A 20,964-nucleotide genomic window follows, 5' to 3' on the forward strand; every position below is an offset into this window, starting at 1 on the left:
CCGAGGGAGAAGAAAGGATTTTCTGTCTTCAGGGCAAGTTAGGTGGCCTTTCTGGACGATATGGTTTGAGATTTGGAGCTCAGAGCAGAGGAACTGGGTGAAATATAATGTTCTGTGGTAAGCAGGCCATACTTTGGATGATCTAGTGGACATTTTTTTTTTTTACCATGTAATCATGTGAACTCAATTGCTTGTTGCCCATGCAGCAGTACTGTTAGTAGGGAGTAATTAATACTTCTCAAGGCTAACTTTATGGAAGATCCTTCATGGCTGACTACTGAAAGTGTCACCTTCTTTAAGGGGAGACTGTACCAGTTGATGAACAGTTTGATAAGGAGAAGGCCAACTTAGAAGCTTTTGCAGTGGACAAGGATATTGCCGTTATTAATGACAAACCAGCTACCACAATTGGAGTGACTGGCAATTTCACTGATGCTGAGAGAAGAAAATGTGAGGAAGAAATTGCCAAACTGTACAAACAACTGGATGACAAGGTATGCCATTCTCACTTAATGTAAGACCTCTTGGAAATATACCTTGAATTATATTATGTATGATTTAATTTGCTAGTCTTGTTTGTTAGTACAGCTTGCTTAAGTGTTTGTGGGGAGTGCCTACTCTAATTCTGAAGCTCTGATTAAGAGAAATCAAAATTGCCTTATCTGGTGCAAGTGAGTATCCTTTCTTAGTTGCTCTTCCTCCTTTCCTGACACTGCTGAAAAATGTCCTGTAAACTAAAGTATCAGCACATAGAAAATGAAAGATAAAAACGAAAGTTATGAAGAAAAAATTAATGAGGATCCTGAATGGTATTTCTGCTTTCTGGGTGTAGAACATTCCTAACTGATTGTTTGGAATAATACTGTACTAGAAAAAGAAACATAATGAGGAAGCAGGAAAATGACTGATATGAAGACAGCAGTGTTTTCCTTCCATATTATGCATATATTGTTTGAACATAACTTTAAATTTAAGCAGTGGTACTAAATTTGGAGAGGAAAAGATACTTCAAATAAATCTTAGTTGTTTCTTGGAGGTTAGAACAACTTGGAGAAGACTCACACAAGCACAGGTATAATAGTTTTGTCTTTGAAGTTTTACACATACATGCCAGGTTAAGAGTCTAATGGACCAGCCAGTGAAATCGAAAGGATTATTTTTTTTACTTTTGTTGCTTTCAGTTGTGTAACTGTCTCAGAATATGGGAAAGTTAGATGCCTAATGTCTACTGTCTCTTGGATTGTTTTTCCTGAGTGGTGTTTGTCAGTTTATTGAACACAGTCTTACTTAACTGCAGGATGAAGAGATTAATCAGCAGAGCCAACTTGTAGAAAAACTGAAAACACAAATGTTGGATCAGGAAGAGGTGAGTTTCTGTCTTGTGTCCTTAATATACTTTTGTTTGTCTTTCCTTTAAACAAATTGGACCTGTTCTGAATTGGTCAGTTTATGACCAGGGAGCGGAATGACAGCTTACTACTGTACAATAGTTTTCATTTATTCTTTATATAAATGCTCTGCCTACTCATTCAGCCCACCTACACTCTGCTAATGGCCAAACTTAAACCAGTTTACTTGAATCTTAAAAGTATCCATGAAGACTGAAGGAACTGAAATATTTTATGCAAAGAGATCATCAGTTGTTTTCCCCGTGCAAAGTTATCAATTTGTCAAAACTGAAGATACTGTGGTTTCCTGTAAGAACTGTGTTAAGGATTACTTTTGGCCAGTTACTGTACAGAGAGAAGTGGGAGGAGGGAAATGGAATGGCCCATAATGAAAAAGGAAGCATCTTTGTGTTACCTCAGACTGTACTTGCTGGAATATTCAAATGATTTGTATGCACCTGTTGCCATTGATGTGACTTAATTAAATGTGGGAAATGAAATTAACAATTTCATGATTATTAGGCATTTAGCCAAGATCGTTAGAAAAAAATTTATATAGTACAAAGATTTTTTTTTTAATCACTTTTGTGTATATGGCAAGAAAGAAATGAGTTAAGGAACTCAGGAAATTGGAGCTACTGTTTAATCTTATTTAAATAGATAAATCTGCCCCCTTAGCAACTGTTCACTTTGTCTAGTTATTCTTCAGCAGCTCATAGTGTTAAAATGCTGGCAGTTTAGTCCCTAGCCTGTTGACAGCTTCAGACTCATGAGTACTGTTTGGTAGCTTTTTTGAGAACTTGCATAATATTCCCTGTACATTTCCACTTGTGATTTGTAAATGCTTCCATTTTGAAAATACTTTAAAAGTTAGAGAACTATGGATATTGATTGTAAATTTAATTATTCATTATACTCTCACTGTACCTGTTCTTGGCATCCTTATTGCATGATGCTAGGCACTAAAAATGTAGATGTACGCTAAAAGCGTTCGTAAGGTTCAATTTACACATGGAAATTTCTTGATGATTGTTGGTTGTTGTAATTTTAAACAAACCTCTATCAATGTTGCAGCTTCTGGCGTCGACCAGGCGGGATCAAGACAACCTGCAAGCAGAGCTGAATCGCCTCCAGGCTGAAAATGATGCCTCTAAAGAGGAAGTGAAAGAGGTGCTACAAGCCCTTGAAGAATTAGCTGTCAATTATGATCAGAAGTCTCAAGAAGTGGAAGATAAGGCAAAGGAATACGAACTGCTTAGTGATGAACTTAATCAAAAATCGGTATGAAGTTGTGATAAGAAATTACTGACAGTCTTTACTGTAGCTTTTCTTGCCTTACCTGTATTTCTTGCTTGAAGTAATGTAAAGGTTTTTTGCAAGGGAAAATGGGAGCTTAAGTCTGAAACTTCTGTAGTTTTAGCAAAGCATGATTTTTCTAAAACGAGCAAGCTTCAGAAAAATGCACAGTGAATATTGACCGTGATAGTTTTCATCTTTTTGGTACCTATGGTATTTTACTACCTGAAGAGTATTCAGAACAATCCTAAATGTCAGAAGTTAACACTTTCTTTACATGCTGATGATCTGTCTCAGCTTTTGGCCTTTCTGGTGCAGCTGGTATAATGCTGTCAAGAATCTGCTCCTTCCAATTTTGAAATTGCAGTGAGCATGCTGCAGCTGTTCTTGAAAGGAATGTATAGTTGCATGCTGTATATATGGTATGTGAAATAAACTTCTCTTGATGCCTTCAGAAATAGGCAGTTTATTTTGCTTTCTGAAAGGAGTAGCCCTGAACACTGAGGACATACTACCCTGGTTAAAATACAGATGCAGCATCCGTCCCACGGGATGAATACCATGTACCTCCTCATGTACCTGCTTATTTTCTGAATTGACTGACAGTTTTGGTAGCCAGTTATTTGGCTATTATTTATTTGTTTGCAAATATTTATTTGCAAACAGTTTATTTATTTGCATCAGTTGTAAACAGTTAATACTCTACCCACTATCCTAAATTTCAAAGTGCTAGAAAGGATCGGCACATTTGCTGGCATTGCAGACAGAATATGTGGTGGTACAAGTCTGATTCTTCTCTGTTCTTGAATATGAAAATTGAGTGAGTCTGGGTCTTCTAATGAATGTGGCTTTCCATTTGCAGTTAGTAAGATTTGGCTGGATGGATCACTGCCATTAAAATTGATGTTCAAGAGAATATCAAACTTCTCTTTAAACTTCTAAGTATTCTGAGCTGTGTAATCTTTATTGATTACTTACATCACTTGAAGGTCACCTGGAAGTCAGATGATTTCTGGTCTTTGTATCACGAGCAGCATGAAATCTGATGCAATAGGCTATAGCTGTATGTGTGGTGAATGGGGTTGGGTTTTTTGGGGGTGGGAAGGGTTTACTTTCTTCTTGTTGATAGTCAAATGATTCTAGATATCATAACTAATACTCATTGAGTGTCATGAATAACTGAGTGCACAAGACAGTAACAGCTATTCTTAGATGTAGTAAAATCAAGACGTTTCAGTGTTCTCAGTCTGTCACAGCTAACCCATGCAATAAGCATCCTTTGGCATCACTGACTGAAACTTTCCTGCTGTAAAACTTCTGGCATTTTTTTAAAACTGGAGAACTAAGAGCAGACAGCTGTTGAGTATGCTGAGCGGCAGCCGTTGCAACCACAGCAGCTCAGACTAGCTGAAAAGCTGCTCTAGAGCAGGTATAGTGGTAATGAATTCATGGAACTGGGTGCTGTTTTTTGATTTGCAAGTTGGAAAGCATTAAGAGCTCTGCAGGCTGAAATTATTTTCCTTTACCAAAATAGGGTGTAAGGTGTTGGACTTGCTGTCCATGCACCTTTTTCCTATAAATGCAAATCTCTGTAATATTTAACCGCGTATAACTGAATGCGGTTTAACAATGTTGATGTGAACTTTGTTGCAGAGTTGTAAGATTGTATTTTGTGAGCTGAAGGCCTCTGTTCCCAGTATTTTATTTCTTTCAGAAGAAATACATACACTCTAGGACTTTTAAATTTTTACTGTGTGATATATTCCCATAGGTTGATACCAGTTTGATTTTGGACATAAAAATAGGACGTTTCAGTAGGCAACCACAGGTTGTTGTATTTAAATAAATAGTGTGAAACTAGTTCTAAAAGCAAAAACGTTCTGTTTATTAAAGCATAACTTCTTTTGCCATAGGTCACTCTAGCCAGTATAGATGCAGAACTTCAGAAACTTAAAGAAATGACCAACCATCAGAAGAAACGAGCAACAGAAATGATGGCCTCCTTACTAAAAGATCTTGCGGAGATAGGAATTGCAGTAGGAAACAATGATGTCAAGGTAAGGATTTGGCAGAGCATGTATTACACACATACATTTTGGATAAGTGGGATCAGTTTTCTTGGTATGGTAAAACTAACCACCCTAGGAAGCCTCATGTATATTCATAATTTGGGCATAAGCTTATCCATTGCTTATACTGTGACTTAATCAGGTCCCAAACAGAATTTGATTATGCGAAGACAAGGAAGAGCAGGTATGACTTTTCCTGAGGTGCTGTTTTCCTCCTGTTAAACGGCTATATGAAATCGTCACAATCAACAGCATCATCTTGGAAATCTAGGGCTGACCTGCAGTGGCAACCAGGATGATACTTATGTTAAAAATGGAATGAGGAACTGAAAAAAATGATAAATCTAGAAGATCACTTTAGGGTAAGAATGTAAGCAGTGTTAGAAATCTACACTGTACTCTGTTTCCCTCTTCGAGGGACTCCTGAACTTTGTGCAAACTTCTCAATTATCAATCAGAATACTTTAAACACCAAAATTTAACTATTTTTTTAAATGCTTTGATTATCAGTTGAGGCGGGGGATGTGTGCTGGGCACTAGGTTGCTCCAGCTCACCTTTAATTCTCTTTTGTGATCTGAGCTTTCTAAACATGTCATTCCACACTTCTCAGCAGCCTGAGGGAAGTGGCATGATAGATGAAGAATTCACAGTTGCGAGACTGTACATTAGTAAAATGAAATCGGAAGTCAAAACAATGGTAAAACGTTGCAAACAGTTAGAAGGCACACAAGCTGAGAGCAATAAGAAGATGGAAGAAAACGAAAAGGAGTTGGCTGCCTGCCAGCTCCGTATCTCACAGGTAAATATCCCTTTACAGTGTACTTCCTGAATGTTCTTCTGAATTCATTAACTTGCTGGGGGAAAAAAGGTTGGGTTTTTTTTTGACCCCCAGCAAAGCACATTGTGATTGAACAGGCACAAGGCTCACCTGGGTCCTCAACATTCTCTTTGGTTTGGATGCTTCCGAGTAATTGTGCGACAGGATGTCAGAATTTCCACGATGTGTCTTGCAGCCTGATAATGCTTTTGTCGCGCTTGTATTAAAAACCAGGGTCCGTGTGTTCTCCATCACAGGACTCTTCACAAATGCAAGGCTTAGAGAAGCAGTGGCTAGTGAGCACTCTGCCAACTAACGCAGCAGGTTGGAGATGGGAGAGGTAGCACAGTGAAATTACAGCAGGCTTGCGCAGCGGGTTAAAAGTTACTTCGGATGCGAGAAAGGCCATGTTAATGTGGTTATTAGGAAAGATTAGTAATGTAACTTCGCTTCTCAGAATTGTCATCTACTTACGCAATTTTTCTATGTTTTATTTTACATACGGATGGTCGTTTTTCTTAAATTGGGAGATGCATATTTCAGTGCAGTCTCCTAAATATAGTGGGCCTCTTTTGCGTCTGATAGTATTTAACAGTCGAAGCATTTCTTCTCCCAGCTGAAAATGTATTTCATTCCAATCCAGAATAAAAGACATTCTCTTACAAGCTACATTACAGATCTGCTTGAGTAGTCATATTCTTCTTAGAGTTTAGTTGGCACCATTGTTATTTTGAGATCAGGTTACTTGTTTAAAATAAGTATAAACTGTTTATGCAGATGTAGTTGCATGATACATAGTTCCAAATTAAATGAATCTTTCCATTCTAAAAGCATGAAGCCAAGATCAAGTCATTGACTGAATATCTTCAGAATGTGGAACAGAAGAAGAGGCAATTGGAAGAATCTGTGGATTCCCTTAATGAAGAACTAGTTCAACTCCGAGCACAGGGTAGGAATTGCCACCCCACACCCCACCTACCCCCATCAACGTTTTAAGTATATAGTGATAAATAGGGAATTGTTTGTTCTATTTAGATTGAAGGGCAGAGCTATGGAATGGCTTTTTGCTACTGAACATGTAACGTTAATCAATGGGAAAGCAAGTTTGCTGTTTTAAAGAACTCCTAAGGTTGGAAAAGACCTATCAGATCATTCAGTCCAACCATCAACCCAACACTACCACACGCGCTAGACCATGTCCTCAAGCACCATGTCTACATGTTCCTTGAACACCTCCAGGGCTGGTGACTCCACCACTTCCCTGGGCAGCCTGTTCCAATGTGTGACCACTCTGTCAGTGAAGAATTTTTTCCTGATATCTAATCTAAACTTCCCCTGATGCAACTTGAGGCCATTTCCTCTTGTCCTGTCACTAGTTACCTGGGAGAACAGACCAGCACCTGCCTCCCTACAACCTCCTTGCAGGTAGCTGTCGAGAGCGATCAGATCTCCCCTCAGCCTCCTCTTCTTTAGGCTGAACACCCCCAGCTGCTTCAGCCACTCCTCACAAGACTTGTGCTTCAGAACCTTCACCAGTTTTGTTGCCCTTCTCTGGGCACGCTCCAGCACCTCTATGCCCTTCTTGTAGTAAGGGGACCAAAACTGAACACAGTACCTGAGGTGCGGCCTCACCAGTGCCAAGTACAGGAGCACAATCACTTCCCTACTCCTGCTGACCACACTATTCCTGATATGGGCCCAGATGCCACTGGCCTTCTTGGCCACCTGGGCACACTGCTGACTCATATTCAGCTGACCATCAACTGACACCCCCAGGTTCTTTTCTGCCTGACAGCTTTCAAGCAGCTCTTTTCCAAGCCTGTAGCGCTGCCTGGGGTTGTTGTGACCTAAATGCAGGACCTGACACTTGGCCTTGTTAAACCTCATACAGCTGACCTCAGCCTATCGATCCATCCTGTCCAGATCCCTCTGCAGGGCTCTCCTACCCTCCGGCAGATCAACGCTTCCACCCAACTTAGTGTCATCTGCAAACTTACGGAGGGAGCACTCAATCCCCTCATCCAGAACACTGATAAATGTTAAACAAGGCTGGCCCCAAAACTGAGCCCTGAGGGACACCACTTGTGACCAGCTGCCAACCAGACTTCACTCCGTTTACCACAACCCTCTGTGCTCTGCCCTCTAGCCAGTTTTTAACTCGGTAAAGAGTACATCTGTCCAAGATGTACTGCTATGGATAAGGTTAAATTAAAGGTGTTACTGATTAAATTGATCTTTGTGGTGGGAGGGGAGTTCTTCCAAATTTTAAGGTGTTGGAAAGGAAGGGGAAATTAAGTCCGTATTCCCTGTGATCACCTGATTACCTGGCTGAAATGTGTTTTCTTTCCTCTCTCCCTACTAGAAAAAGTCCATGAGATGGAGAAAGAGCACTTAAATAAGGTTCAAACAGCAAATGAAGTCAAGGTAAGTTAGTTTAATTGGATTAAAAAAAAAAGTGAATTATGGCAATTCTTAAAGCACCTAATACCTACTGTTTTTTCTAATAGCAAGCTGTGGAACAGCAGATTCAGAGCCACCGTGAGACGCATCAGAAACAAATCAGTAGCCTAAGAGATGAAGTTGATGCAAAAGAGAAACTTATCACTGAACTTCAAGAGTAAGTAACTGTCATTATTTTAGTAGTGCCAAATGCCTCTGGACTGTGTGAGTACAGAAGCACGGTATGGTGGGAAGGAAGTGACCAGAGTTTCCTCCAGCAGTGCCTTTCTAATTTGTGTTGCTCTGCTGAATGTGGTGTCTGACAGGTTCTGTTGATACAATATTTGCTTTTTCTGTTCAGCCAAAACCAGAAGATGATGCTTGAACAGGAGCGTCTTAGAGTTGAGCATGAGAAGTTGAAAGCCACTGATCAGGAAAAAAGTAGAAAGCTGCATGAACTTACGTAAGTGATAACGGTGCATAAACCAGATGTGTGTTTGCACACTTACATTTTAAAAATTAATGACCTAATATGATGAAGTGGCTCTCGGTGTATGATATGCCTACTGAAATGAGAGGCTCCAGAGCCACCCTGAACTTTTTTAAAACCTTTGCCTTGCTGCTTAAATTTGGAAGGTAAATAATGGAAGATATGAAGGCCACAACTTTTTTTTTTTGTTAATATGCTGTGGGTTGGACTAATTAACATTTTAATTTGCAGCTATGTGTTGCTTGCTCTGAGACTGGAAGAGGCTTAGATTAACCATTTCACAACAGGTTTCCTTGTCTTGCAAGATTTGATTACATACCACATTATTGCTTCTTATTTCAGTTTGCAGGCTAAACTGTTTATAGCATTGATTCCTTTAAGACCTTGAACCGGAAAGTTTCTAGTTATTAAAAGACTTGCACAGAAACATTAAAAATTGGTTTGCTATTTTCTGTCCTCCCCTGGCCTTTTTTGAATCCTTTTATTTTTCCATTGTATGACAGGCCAGAAACAATGCAGAATAGTCACTTCTGTTTTTTACCTTAGAGTTGTATAAGATGCCTGGAACTACTTTTCCCATGAGGTGTTTTCGCTACAGTGATGTTATAGTAAAACTTGGTGTTTCTGAGATCATAAAATTCAGTTTAGAACTCAATTAAGAATTGATCTTTATGTGGTTTATTTTTTCTGGCTTGATCGTAATATGAGGGTTCAGATTTGTACTCAGCCTCCTCTCTCCCTACCCATTTTCCTACCTGGAAAATTGATAGGATGCTGAATCATCTTTAGAATATTTTATTACTTCCAAGGTTTAATCATTTAGCTGTGAACTAGTAGTGGAACTGGCCGAGTGAGGAGAAATTGCAAGAGGAAAAGAAACTTTTTTGCTACCTAATAGGAACACTTCATTTCCATGCAGACCCTGGCTTTCCTATTCCAACCTCAAGTCATAACAAGAAAAGTCCACGTTCCTTTCATTTTTAGTAATTGCGCTGCCTTGTAATTCTGAGAGAGAACACTAGCAGTGCAGTAAAAGCTTTCACCTTGAATAGGAAGGCAGCAGCTCTGTAAAGTGATAATCACTACGTTAGGCTGCTGTAAACGGAGACTGTTCTTTATTATGCCAGCTCTGGCAAGTGAGTTAGGGGTGAGGTGGTAAGCCAGAACAAAGAAAAGTCTGTCACGTTATCTGTCATCTCGCCTGGTCAGAGCCAAGAACGCTTGTAGGATAAGATCTCCCGAAGTATTCATCCTGGACCTGACTGAGTCTTGCTTTATTCTAGAAACTTACCATTTATTCATCTGAATGTACTTGTTTGCATTCCTTCAGCATTAAAAGTACTTCCCTCTTTTCCTCCTGCACCTCCCCCACTCCCTCCCCACCCCATATGCATTTCTGAGCGTGGTGTCATCTGTCAGTTACATCCTTAATTGAGGGCTTCAACTGAAAGACACGTTTCATTTGTACCACCTAGTGTTTGTTACTCTAGTCTCCTAAAACATTAAAAAAGTTCTATTTTGCTCAGATGTTTCAGGATAAATTTATTTTCTTTCAGGGTTATGCAGGACAGACGGGAACAAGCGAGACAGGATTTAAAGGGTTTGGAAGAGACTGTGGTAAGATAATCAGAATATATTCCAAAGAAAATGTCAATACTTGCTCTTTTGTTTACCCACCTTCTGAGTTATTTTTTAATTTTATTATTTTTAATTTCTTGTCCTTAACTGTAGGCAAAAGAACTTCAGACTCTTCACAACCTTCGTAAGCTGTTTGTTCAAGATCTGGCTACTAGAGTGAAAAAGGTAACATGGTGCTAGGCAAACTTAGTGTTTCTGGGATCATAGATTTGTTTACAATTGAATTAGGAATTGATCTTCATGCAGTGTATCTTTTCTGGCTTGAAGTTCAGGTTTGTACTCAGCCTCCTCTCCCCCTCCCCATGCCTTTGTTACTGCAGAGTGCAGAGATTGACTCAGATGACACAGGAGGCAGTGCTGCACAAAAACAGAAGATATCCTTCCTTGAGAATAATCTTGAGCAGCTCACAAAGGTTCACAAACAGGTACAATAGGCTTAGTTTTAAGTTTTGATTATAAACAAACTACCTGAGATGCATTGTTACAGAAGTGACTGAATGCGTATTGGTGATAAAGTGGTTGGTTTATAATGAAGTACTACATCTTGAGAGTGTATGAAACAGTTGTCTTAAAATGCTGAGAGCTCCAAGTCTGTTTAGCCTGGAGAAAAGCAGAGGGTGTGTGTGTATGTGTCTTATCAATGCTTATAAGTATAAAGGGTGGGTGTCAAGAGGTTGGGGCCAGACTCTTTTCAGTGGTGCCCAGTGACAAGACAGGGGGCAGCGGGCACAAACTGGAACACAGGAAATTCCGTCTCAACATGAGGAAAAACCTCTTTGCTTTGAGGGTCGCAGAGCACTGGAACAGGCTGCCCAGGGAGGTTGTGGAGTCTCCTTCCCTGGAGATATTCAAAACCCAACTGGATGCATTCCTGTGCAACCTGCTCTGGGTGAACCTGCTCTGGTGGGGGAGGAGGGTTGGACTACATGATCTCTGAAGGTCCCTTCCAACCCCTAATATTCTGTGATTCTGTAATAGACTAAAGCTTTCCTGGCAAGTAAACCGGTAGCTGTTTTAAGTACATGTGGCTGTATAATAAAATAGCCGCATTTAAACTGAAGAAAACCCAGATGAGTGTTCAGTTAGTATGTCAGTCTAGGGGATGCTTGCCTGTCTCTGGAGAAGAATGTAGGCTTTAAGTGCCTGTGTTGGGTAGCATGCTCTTCCACAGTAACTGGTTTTCAAATGAGAATCTTACTGATGAACTATTAGACTTACTAAAAGCTTAAGTGAGATAATATAGTAGCCCTACTGCTTTGCCTGTTTAGGGGCAGGAGGGTGTGTGTTTGGCTGTCACTGTGAAGAGAGATAGCAAGAAAATAATCAATTCTGGTTTTGTAGCTGGTACGTGATAATGCAGATCTTCGCTGTGAACTTCCTAAACTGGAGAAGCGACTTAGAGCTACAGCTGAAAGGGTTAAAGCTTTGGAGTCTGCACTGAAGGAAGCCAAAGAGAATGCTTCTCGTGATCGCAAACGTTATCAGCAAGAAGTAGATCGTATAAAGGAAGCTGTAAGATCCAAGAATATGGCCAGAAGAGGACACTCAGCGCAAATTGGTTAGTAAAGAATCCCTTGCCCCCTAAAGCTTCATCTGTCACCTGATTTTTCTGATCTTTGTGCATGTGTGTGCATCTTTCAACCCTTGTTGGAACTGCATGTGTGAATACAGTGTTATTTTCTACTAGGAGTTGTGTTTTGGCTGATGGACTGTCAGGGTGATGGTGTATGGTTGTTTGGGGTTTTGAATTTATTTTAAATAGGTCTCTTTCTGGTAGTTGGGTCTTTGTACATGCTGGGGAAGGCTTACCAACCTGGAATTCTATCCTGAATATGTGTTCTAGTTCCTAGAACAAAACAATGCTCTGAATGTGAGTCTTAAGCCTGTGTCATCATTCCAATTCCATTCCAGTTTTTAAGACTAAGCAAGTATTCCAAAGCAGGGAGAGAGATTAAGCCTCACGTTAAACAGCAAAGTTGCCTTGCAAAGTTGTACCTTGATCCTGTAGGGGAGAGGGGCACACAGAAACCCACAACTATAACATCGTAAGATCCCTGATTACCTTTTTGGTTCTTTGTTCCAAGACACGTAGTACTCCCTAGCCCTCCCTAGCGGAAAATAAAGGAAAAAACAGAAATCTGTAGTAGCTCAAGTATGTTACTGTGTGCTGGGAAGGCCGTCATTCCCTTGCTTCTCCACCTGGGACAGTGCTGTAGAGTGCTCAGGGCCAAGAGGGCGTGAGACCTGTGGAGGACTTAACTGTGCCGATTACGTTATTGCTGTTGAAGGAACTGTGTTCCAGCCTTTCTGTTGCCCTGTGTCAGGCCTTGAGTAACCAATACACCTAATGCTCACTTCAGTTGCGTTAGCAGTTGCAGTTTAACTTCACTCGTATTCTGTAGGTCTGCAAAGAGCTGTCGCAGCATAAAGTTACCGTGTTTTTTTCTTTTCTTGGTTGCTTCAAGTGGTGGCTTGAAAAATGGGTGTTTTCCTGTCTTAACTTTCTCTCAAGTGATCTCCAGGAAGACAGACAGAATTCTCTAGTGAGCTCGCCACAAGTATAAAGCCTTTTGTGCTTAAATGTCTAGTTGAACTGGGCATCTCTTACTGGAGACCAGCTTCCTATAAGGCAGAAATCGAAGTTTCTCTGATGTAGTTGCTACCCGTAGGTACTTCATAGCCACTCTTACCTGCTGAAACTTTAAATGCTTCTGTTGAATATTTGAGCTTTGTACAACATACTGTTGTACAACATACTGTTGTGTATGTCCTGTTAAAAGCTAGTGCAAAACTGATGGACAGTTTGATTGTTATCAGAATGTGTGCAGCTTGTGAACTGCCTGTCAAAACTACTGGTTTGACTCCAGTAACAGAGCAAGTTTTATTTTTATAGGATGGTAAGAAGTTGATGAAGCAGGGGAGTAACTGGTATGCAGAACTACTTGCAGAGCAGAGTTAACTAGTGGCTTTTCAGTTAAGTAGATGTGAGAAATACATCAGAGCATAGTGGTTCCTTACAGGAACATAACCTTCATGAAACTTTGTCTAGTGAGGTCTTATTTGAGTTCTTATTGCCAAAAAGTAGGACTCTCCCAGGGAAATAGCAAATAATATATGTGAGGATAACCATTATCAAAAACTCTGCTAGCCTTAATTCTGATGGGGACAATAAAAGCAAAGCCTTGACTATTTTTCAGGGCTTGTTGTAGCTGATACACTAATCTGTTAGGGTCTCAGGATACCATCTCCTAAACCTGTTTTCTTATCCAAAGTGCATTCAATTTTGATTATTACATTTGGGATTCTATAAAATACAGCACTAGTAAAAATGACTAATCAAAGGTAAACTTATGATGTTTATATTTAAGTCATGTTTCTTCTCCATGCAGCTAAGCCTATCCGTCCTGGTCAGCATCCAGCAGCTTCTCCAACTCATCCAAGTGCAATTCGTGGTGGAGGTGCGTTCACTCAGAACAGCCAGCCGGTTGCACTGCGGGGAGGTGGAGGACGGCAAGACAAAGTGTAAGTTTGTCTTGTAGGATTTTTAAAAGTGTGATTAAACCACTTTGTGTTAGTTTTCATGCCACAGAATGAACTGTAATGAATCACTTGAATAATCAGATTAGTTACTTTTTACAGAATTTTATAGTTGGAGGAACAGCATACATGTAAGATGTGTGTATATATATGTAGAAAAGACTAATGCTGCTGCTGCTTTTGTTATAAAACTAGTGTTTGTTGTAAAATAGTAGTTCTGGTGTTGATCTGCTGGAGTAGGACAAAATGTGAAAACAGTCAATTGAAGATAGTTACCACTCTCAGCCAATAGATGCTCTTTGGGAAAGGATTAGATAGTTTTCATTCTTTTGGCCTGCTAGTATCTTCTTAAATATGGTTTTCTTCAGAAAACATTCAGCAATGGGAAAAAAAATAAAAAATATGGCCCTATTCTTATAAGTAGTTTTATTCGCTGTTCTTACTACCTACAATTGCACACTACTTCCTGTGTAAGCAATCTAGGATTATTTAACCGAAAAATTCCCATCTTCATCCGGTAAATGTAAAATGTTAGCCTAGTTAAAATACCGTAATTGAAATTAATATGTGCACTTACTTGAAAATGTCTCTAATCTCCTAAGTAATTATACATAGCATATTAAGTACCAGACCGAAGCTGCTCACAGAATCGTGTCTCTCGTTAATTAGCGCCTGCATTATAGTTGGTCTGTTGGTCACCTAACAGTAACGCCTTGCTGCATTCCGTCATCTTCACTTTGGAGTGGTTGTAGAAATGCCTTCTAGGCATTGCCTTAGTTAAGGCTATCTGCATATTCAGCTGGAAAGGAAAATGATGGTGTGGTGCTTGAATCCTGGGTGCTTCTCTTTTGAAGGGCTCCAGGGCAGCCTATGTTAATCTTGTTCCCATTTGTTTCCTTTCGTTAGCCAACTGACTTCTCAGAGTTTTTCTCCAATGTAGTCAGCCTATACTACTACTACTAGTACTAGTACTAGTAGTACTAGTACTACTAGTCAGGGTGCCTGGTTGTGTTCAGTAGTGTCTCAGTGAGTAAGAGGTTGAAGCAATATGTTCTTTAACCTCAAGTAACAGTATCCTTGAATCACCAAGGAGCTGGCAATTCATGGATTCTTGATCATGTTGATACAGTGAAATTAATCTTCTGATAGATTGCCTTTGTAGTCCAAGTAGCTATCTCAGCTGTCCAACGTAGAGACGTTTGAAGGTATGATTGCCCCAATTTATTTTAGATGCCTACTTGAGCATGAGTTTGCACCTGCTCTGGTGTTACCTAGAAATCCAACTGAAGAGACCCTATTTAGTCTCACACTTATTTAAGAGTACTTACAATAGCTGCTGACATCAGAGAAAAAACTGTATTTTGAGCTTGCATCTTGCTTTGGAGAAGAGTTTCACTCTTGGCCCTGGGGAATTTAAATAGGAGATGCAGCACTTTGCCTTTTGGACTATTTGTAGATAAATCCTGAAGGAGTGGAAAACAGATTAAGCATTGGCTCAAACCCCTTCTGTACAAACCAACCAAAACACTTCCATGTAACATGCTTACAGAATCCCTTAAGCAGCTGTAAAGCTTTTGTGTAGTTCTTGTGATGTTGGCATGTTACCGCTGTGGAACCACGCAGAGATGAGCGTTTCGCTACGATTGCTCTCATGCCTTGTATTCCAACTCGCCTGTCTTGTTTTTTGGGAGAACCTGTCCCTTACGGAATAACAGAACAAAACTTTCTTGAACTTTATTTTACTTAAGTAACATAAATTCATTCTGAGCTTGTGAATATTCAGGTAGCCAGTATAATTTTTCTCTGTAGCAATGTCTGTTATCCTTGTTTTGAGGGTTAATACAGATACTAAGTACCCAAACTTCTGGTTAGAGATGTTTTGGAACAATAGGAACTTGATGTACTGTTTTACATTTGGAGACCACCATTTAACAAATTATTGGGGAAATGTTTGAGAAACATTTCCAAAAACATAAATAAATGTCCCAGAAGGCCAACCGTATCCTGGGCTGTATCAGGAGAAGTGTGGCCAGCAGGCCGAGGGAGGGGATTCTCCTCCTCTACTCTGCTCTGAGCCCCCACCTGGAATACTGCATCCAGCTGTGGAGCCCTCAACATAAGAAGGGTACAGTCTGGTTGGAGCGAGTCCAGAGGAGGCCACGAAGATGCTCAGAGGGCTGGAGCCCCTCTGCTATGGGGACAGGCTGAGAGAGGTGGGCTTGTTCAGCCTGGAGAAGAGAAGGCTCCGGGGAGACCTTATAGCACCTTCCAGTACCTGAAGAGGCTACAAGGAAGCTGGGGGGGGGTTTTTACAAGGGCCTGTAGTGATAGGACAAGGGGTAATGGGTTTAAATTGAAAGTGGGGAGGTTTAGATTGGATATCAGGAAGAAGTTCTTCCCAGAGAGGGTGGTGAGGCACTGGAACAGGTTGCCCAGAGCAGCTGTGGATGCCCCATCCCTGGCTGTCTTCAAGGCCAGGCTGGATGAGATTTGGAGCAACCTGGTCTAGTGGATCTTTAAGGTCTCTTCCAACCCAAATAATTCTATGAAATACAGAGATGCTAATTTGTTATTTCCCTATGCAAATCAAACTTCTTGGGTTTTTTGAATGATTAATGCCAAATGGTCTCTGTTCCTATTTCATCATCCCAAAATAACAAAGTCAAAACTTTGCAGCAGCTAGTAGGTGGTATCCAGACAGTTCTCACTGGCCTGGCAAAGTAGCAACAGTGGTGGGAAGTGGAGCTGGGTTGTAACTGGTTTGTGTTTGTAATGTTTACTCCGTGAAGGCAGTGGAGACTGGATACCCAGTCGGTTTATTGTGCCGTAAATTCGTTGGTGACAGACAGCATTGCTTAAATGCTTTGTGCAGTGTAATTTCTTGTTCTCAAGCAGATATGTTACTAGCGCTTACCTGAGTGGTCTAAGAATTGGGTCCATAGGGGCTGTGTAAATAGCGAATGCAGTCTGCTGTAAAAGTAAATAACTTGGCTTTTTTGGCTTATGTGGTACTAGCACTTACTATTATTTTTCTCATTTACAGTTGCTGAAAAGTAAATGCAGCATGAGGAGGATTGGATATCATGTAGAGGGAGTCATTCCATGACAATAATTTCTCCCTTTGGGGACTGTAGGATTATTTTTTGAAAATGTATAAATTATACCTGGCCTGTACAGCTCTTCACCCTTCAACAAATTCTGCTAACTGATTCCCAAAAAAAAAAAACCAAACTAGAGTGCAATTTTGGCGTCTTGAAAAATGACATGTTAATTAAAGTGTAGCTCTGCTCATGACACAGTTTGTCTTTCATGTCTTAAATTTAGTCTGCACTGTGCCAAGCTGAATGTACGTTGAGAAAAATCTTAGTTCAGATTTTTAGCCTAATTTGTGTACATCTTACCGTCTTAGGGAACGTGCAACAGTGTCCAAGTATACTTTCATTTTGATCACTTCACATAACACTACGTGTCCCACTGAATTAGAATGGCACTCTACGGTTTTCTTCTGGAATGCTACTTAGAGCATTGGAACCTTGAACCACTTTTTTCTATATCTACCGTAGCCTGAATTTTTAATAGTTTGATTTTTTTAAAGGTTGAGTGTATCAGTCAGAAATCTCACTACTTTGGAGTTTTCAGCTTTTAAGACTGTTTTGTTCATTAAGGCTGCCAAACACCCCAAACTTGCAGTTGTTTTAGGGCACGATTGAAGACTGCACACTGAGGAAAGAAAAATAAAGGAGCAGCAAACTGTTTTGAATGAAATGTCTTGTAACGGAAGCAACCTGTCCCTTATCTTCCTCAGTGTTAACTACAGGTTTTCAGACCTTCAATTGTTAACATGCAATCATAAAAGCAAAAAAAACTACTTTCTTTAAAATATATTCAAATAAAGCAGGATTTGTTTTTTTCCTCATGCCTGTGAAATGGGGGTTTCATTCCTGTAGGTAATTATCACGGGTTTTGGTGCTGCAAATTGCTGTGTTTAAAAAAAAAAAAGGTAACTAGCCTGTAGCTCAGTGTACATCACCTTTTTATATTTAAACTTTTTTTTATTTTAAACCTTTTTTGAAGTTTACCAAGAACTGCCTCTTAAAATGTAAAAAACTTAAAAAATACATTTTTGTTTTCTGATTTGGCTGTCAATTGTCAGCCAGACAGGACAATTACTGTTTTTTGTAAATTAAAATATTCAGTATATATGGGGAATGTTCAACACTGCTGTTTCAACTTGCAGTCTTTGAATGGTTCTTATTTTTATGTTCCTCTAGATCATGTTTTTTAAAAGGTGGTTTAGGATAGGAACTTGGTGAAATAATATTTATTTCTGGTGAACAACTAAATTATTTACATAACTTAAATGCTGACTCACTACTGTGTGTAACTCTAAATTTGACATGAGAGGACAAGTCTACCTGTGGAATACGATTTAACTTCAGTACACTCAAGATGCATTAAAACAATTGGTTTGGGGAAGACGCCATATAGTTTTAACCTACCTGCATGCTGTAAATGTATTTGTGTTTAAATAAAGAGAAGAAAAATCTTTCAACTTTTGGTGTGTTTATTCAGACTCTACACCTGTTGGTTAAGGTGGCTCCATCTCACAGTTTTCACTTGGTAAGTTTCATGTCCAGTTATCTCTGGAAACTGTGATCGTGGTGTGTCTCTAACCTCTTATTCCAGGGTTTGTTAATCCAAGTAAGCTTCCCCACACACAAGTAGGAGTGTTTAAGTCTTAGTAGAAAAAACACTCAAACAAGAAAACCCCAAACCAAAGCGCAGAAAACCCCAACTGCTGATGCCTGTGGAAATGCCCAGAAATCGATTACAGCCGTAGGATATCTGAATGTTAACCCCTTCAATCTGGGATGACTGACCTCTCCCAAAGGTTTGTAAATATGCCCACTTAATGGCCATTTTTAATGGCTTCTCTTGGTTGGGTACCTTTTGGACTGGCTTGGAGTTTTTTTAACACCAACTTTCACCCTGTCGGATACAGCACGTGACACACTTGAAAGAACTCTCCTGGGGCATAGAGCGTAGCTGTGGACATCCTTTCTCTTAAAGGAGTGATTTCCTCTTGTGCCCAGAGCAGCTGATTTGTTTCCAGCACACTCATCTTTGCCTTAGTACTCAGCTGCTTTTCACCTACAGACCTGAAAAACCAACCGCCAGACCCTCACGGGCGAGCCCACCCCTTCTCTCCTTAAGCTGCGTCTTCGTGTAGGTATTTCGTAGCTGTGACTGGGAGTTAGATGTGTTAGTGTATCGCTACACCCTATTCATCATTCTTTTTTTAATGCTTGCATTCTAGAGTAAACTGAAGCCAGGTTTGAGACAACTCTGCTTTCTTCTTTCCAGGAGCAGAAGGGAGTTTTAAGAACTAGAAGAGGTTGCCTTAATGCAGGCCTACTGCCAACCAAGGAACCACAGATGCGCTTCCATTCCGCTTGTTCTTTAAACTGAAACAGTGTAGAAGCTGATCAAGGTTTTGCGCACGTGACGTGCATTTGATTTAGTTCCTGTGCAACTCAGAGTCCAGTTTTAAAGGCTGTTTAAGATGACTGCGTCTTATCCGCCTTGGGATGCATGGAGCGATGGGTGCCTGCATGCAGTGGTTCTACCTGCAAGGTTACAAATCCCAAAAACTGCCAGTTCATCTGTAGCACCTGATGCCAACTCTACTTTCAGCTTGAGGTGTAGCTGCTTGTGCTTCATGTGTTCCTGGTTAGCCAGTGAAGGAGGGAGGTGAAATGGAGGCTTTGGTCCTGCCAGTCTGACAGAGCAAATGGTTTGGCTCAGACCAAGACCTCCTCTAGCTAAATCTGTCTCCAGAGGTGCCAGATCTATGGGTTGTGCAGGAAATCAGTCAAATGAGATGGTTCCTCTCAGTAGTTTTCTCTAGGTGAGTCACCTCCGGGGCTTTCCTGAGCGTGGCGTGTTGTCTGTACGGTGATGCTCAACACTCCTTTTATCCACGTGCTTGGACTGTCTTCTTTGGAATCCATGGAAAATTGTCTTGGTTTGCTTTGTGAATCTCTCATTTTTTAACCTTGGCGTCTGCTAATTTGGTGACCCCTTGTTCTTGTTTCAGAGAGTTTAATCCCTTTCCAGCATTTCTGTGCCACACGGGCTTCTGTAGACCTCTACTCTTTCTCCCTTTTTCTCAAGGCTCCTTTTCCTTTGCCAGTGAACTGTAACGGTTGATTCTGCTTTTTCTGAGTGCGGTTGAATTGATGGGTTTATGGAGCGGTCTGGTTATGTGAGGCTGCAGTCACTTGCTGGAGAACTATCAGAAAAAAGATGTAGCTAAATCTATAGAGCTTTTATAGATAAACATATATATAAGCACATAAAGGAGGTCTAGATCTAAGTCTGCCAGTACAGCTATGTAAGGGACAAAATCTTAGGAGGAAGAAATTGCGTTTGTAAAACTGCTCAGTAAGCTGGTAGTCTTAAATATCTCATGGAGTATCCTATCACCAGGAGATGGCTCGGTCTCACTGGCAAGGTGCGCATGTTTGAATAGGTCTGTCTCTGCTAGGGAATGACCAGCTCAAACCCTTTTAATTGCAGACAGGGGCTAAGGGATGCTCGCAAAGGAAAGTAAACCTCCTTTTACTCTGAAGTTTATGAGCAATGGCATGACCTGAAATTAAGAAAAAAATGTTACTGCATCTCTGAGAAGGAATCTGCACGATAACCTATGAAGTGCTAAAGAATTCATTCACAGAACAGATTTGACTGGCTTGGGGTGGCTTCCCTTTTCAACAGACCACGAAGTTGTAACACCGGTTTAGGAAGCGTCAAAATGCGACGCTGTATTTCACGTGCGCTGTGTGCCAAACTGTCGCTTAAGGGCGTAATGCAGCCCGGCTAAACGGCACCAAAAACACGCCTGGAAGGTGATTACTGGCAACTGATGGGTACAGCAGAATTTTTGCCTGTGGAGGTGGGAGCTGATGAATCATCCTGAGCTGCCTATGGGGCTGTTCGTCACTTTATCTTCAGGCAGTGCTTGCTGAGGGCAATGACAAGTGAAGTGGGACTAGGCAGGGAGAGTAGTGTTTTGTCATGACAGGCGATAGTGCAGAGGTTATCTATCGGTCAGCTAGGCTGTCCAGTGTGATGGGGAGAGGAAGAATCACCTGAAGAAGACTATAATGCAAAAGAAAAGACAAAGGAGGTGTCTGGAGCGTGTTCAGAGAAGGGCTACAAAACTGGTGAAGGGTCTGGAGAATATGTCTTATGAGGAGCGACTGAGGGAACTGGGCTTGTTTAGCCTG

The 20,964-nt window shown here is 40.6% G+C and overlaps 1 protein-coding gene across 1 annotated transcript in view; it reads left to right on the forward strand.

The window, feature by feature from the left end:
- The window catches only part of KIF5B (kinesin family member 5B), a 28,549-nt gene extending 11,469 nt beyond the window's left edge, over window positions 1-17,080 (forward strand). The window contains exons 12-26 of the mRNA XM_010155503.1: window positions 301-494; window positions 1,298-1,366; window positions 2,463-2,669; window positions 4,598-4,741; window positions 5,365-5,553; window positions 6,403-6,520; window positions 7,934-7,995; window positions 8,079-8,188; window positions 8,372-8,473; window positions 10,057-10,117; window positions 10,232-10,303; window positions 10,459-10,563; window positions 11,480-11,696; window positions 13,528-13,660; window positions 16,719-17,080. Coding sequence (XP_010153805.1) covers window positions 301-494; window positions 1,298-1,366; window positions 2,463-2,669; window positions 4,598-4,741; window positions 5,365-5,553; window positions 6,403-6,520; window positions 7,934-7,995; window positions 8,079-8,188; window positions 8,372-8,473; window positions 10,057-10,117; window positions 10,232-10,303; window positions 10,459-10,563; window positions 11,480-11,696; window positions 13,528-13,660; window positions 16,719-16,725 — 1,790 coding nt within the window. The 3' untranslated portion in view covers window positions 16,726-17,080. The remainder of the gene's footprint in view (window positions 1-300; window positions 495-1,297; window positions 1,367-2,462; window positions 2,670-4,597; window positions 4,742-5,364; window positions 5,554-6,402; window positions 6,521-7,933; window positions 7,996-8,078; window positions 8,189-8,371; window positions 8,474-10,056; window positions 10,118-10,231; window positions 10,304-10,458; window positions 10,564-11,479; window positions 11,697-13,527; window positions 13,661-16,718) is intronic.
- Window positions 17,081-20,964: the final 3,884 nt, after the last annotated feature.

This window comes from Eurypyga helias, unplaced genomic scaffold (genome assembly GCF_000690775.1).
Source record: "Eurypyga helias isolate BGI_N326 unplaced genomic scaffold, ASM69077v1 scaffold36377, whole genome shotgun sequence".
NCBI classification, from domain to species: domain Eukaryota; kingdom Metazoa; phylum Chordata; class Aves; order Eurypygiformes; family Eurypygidae; genus Eurypyga; species Eurypyga helias.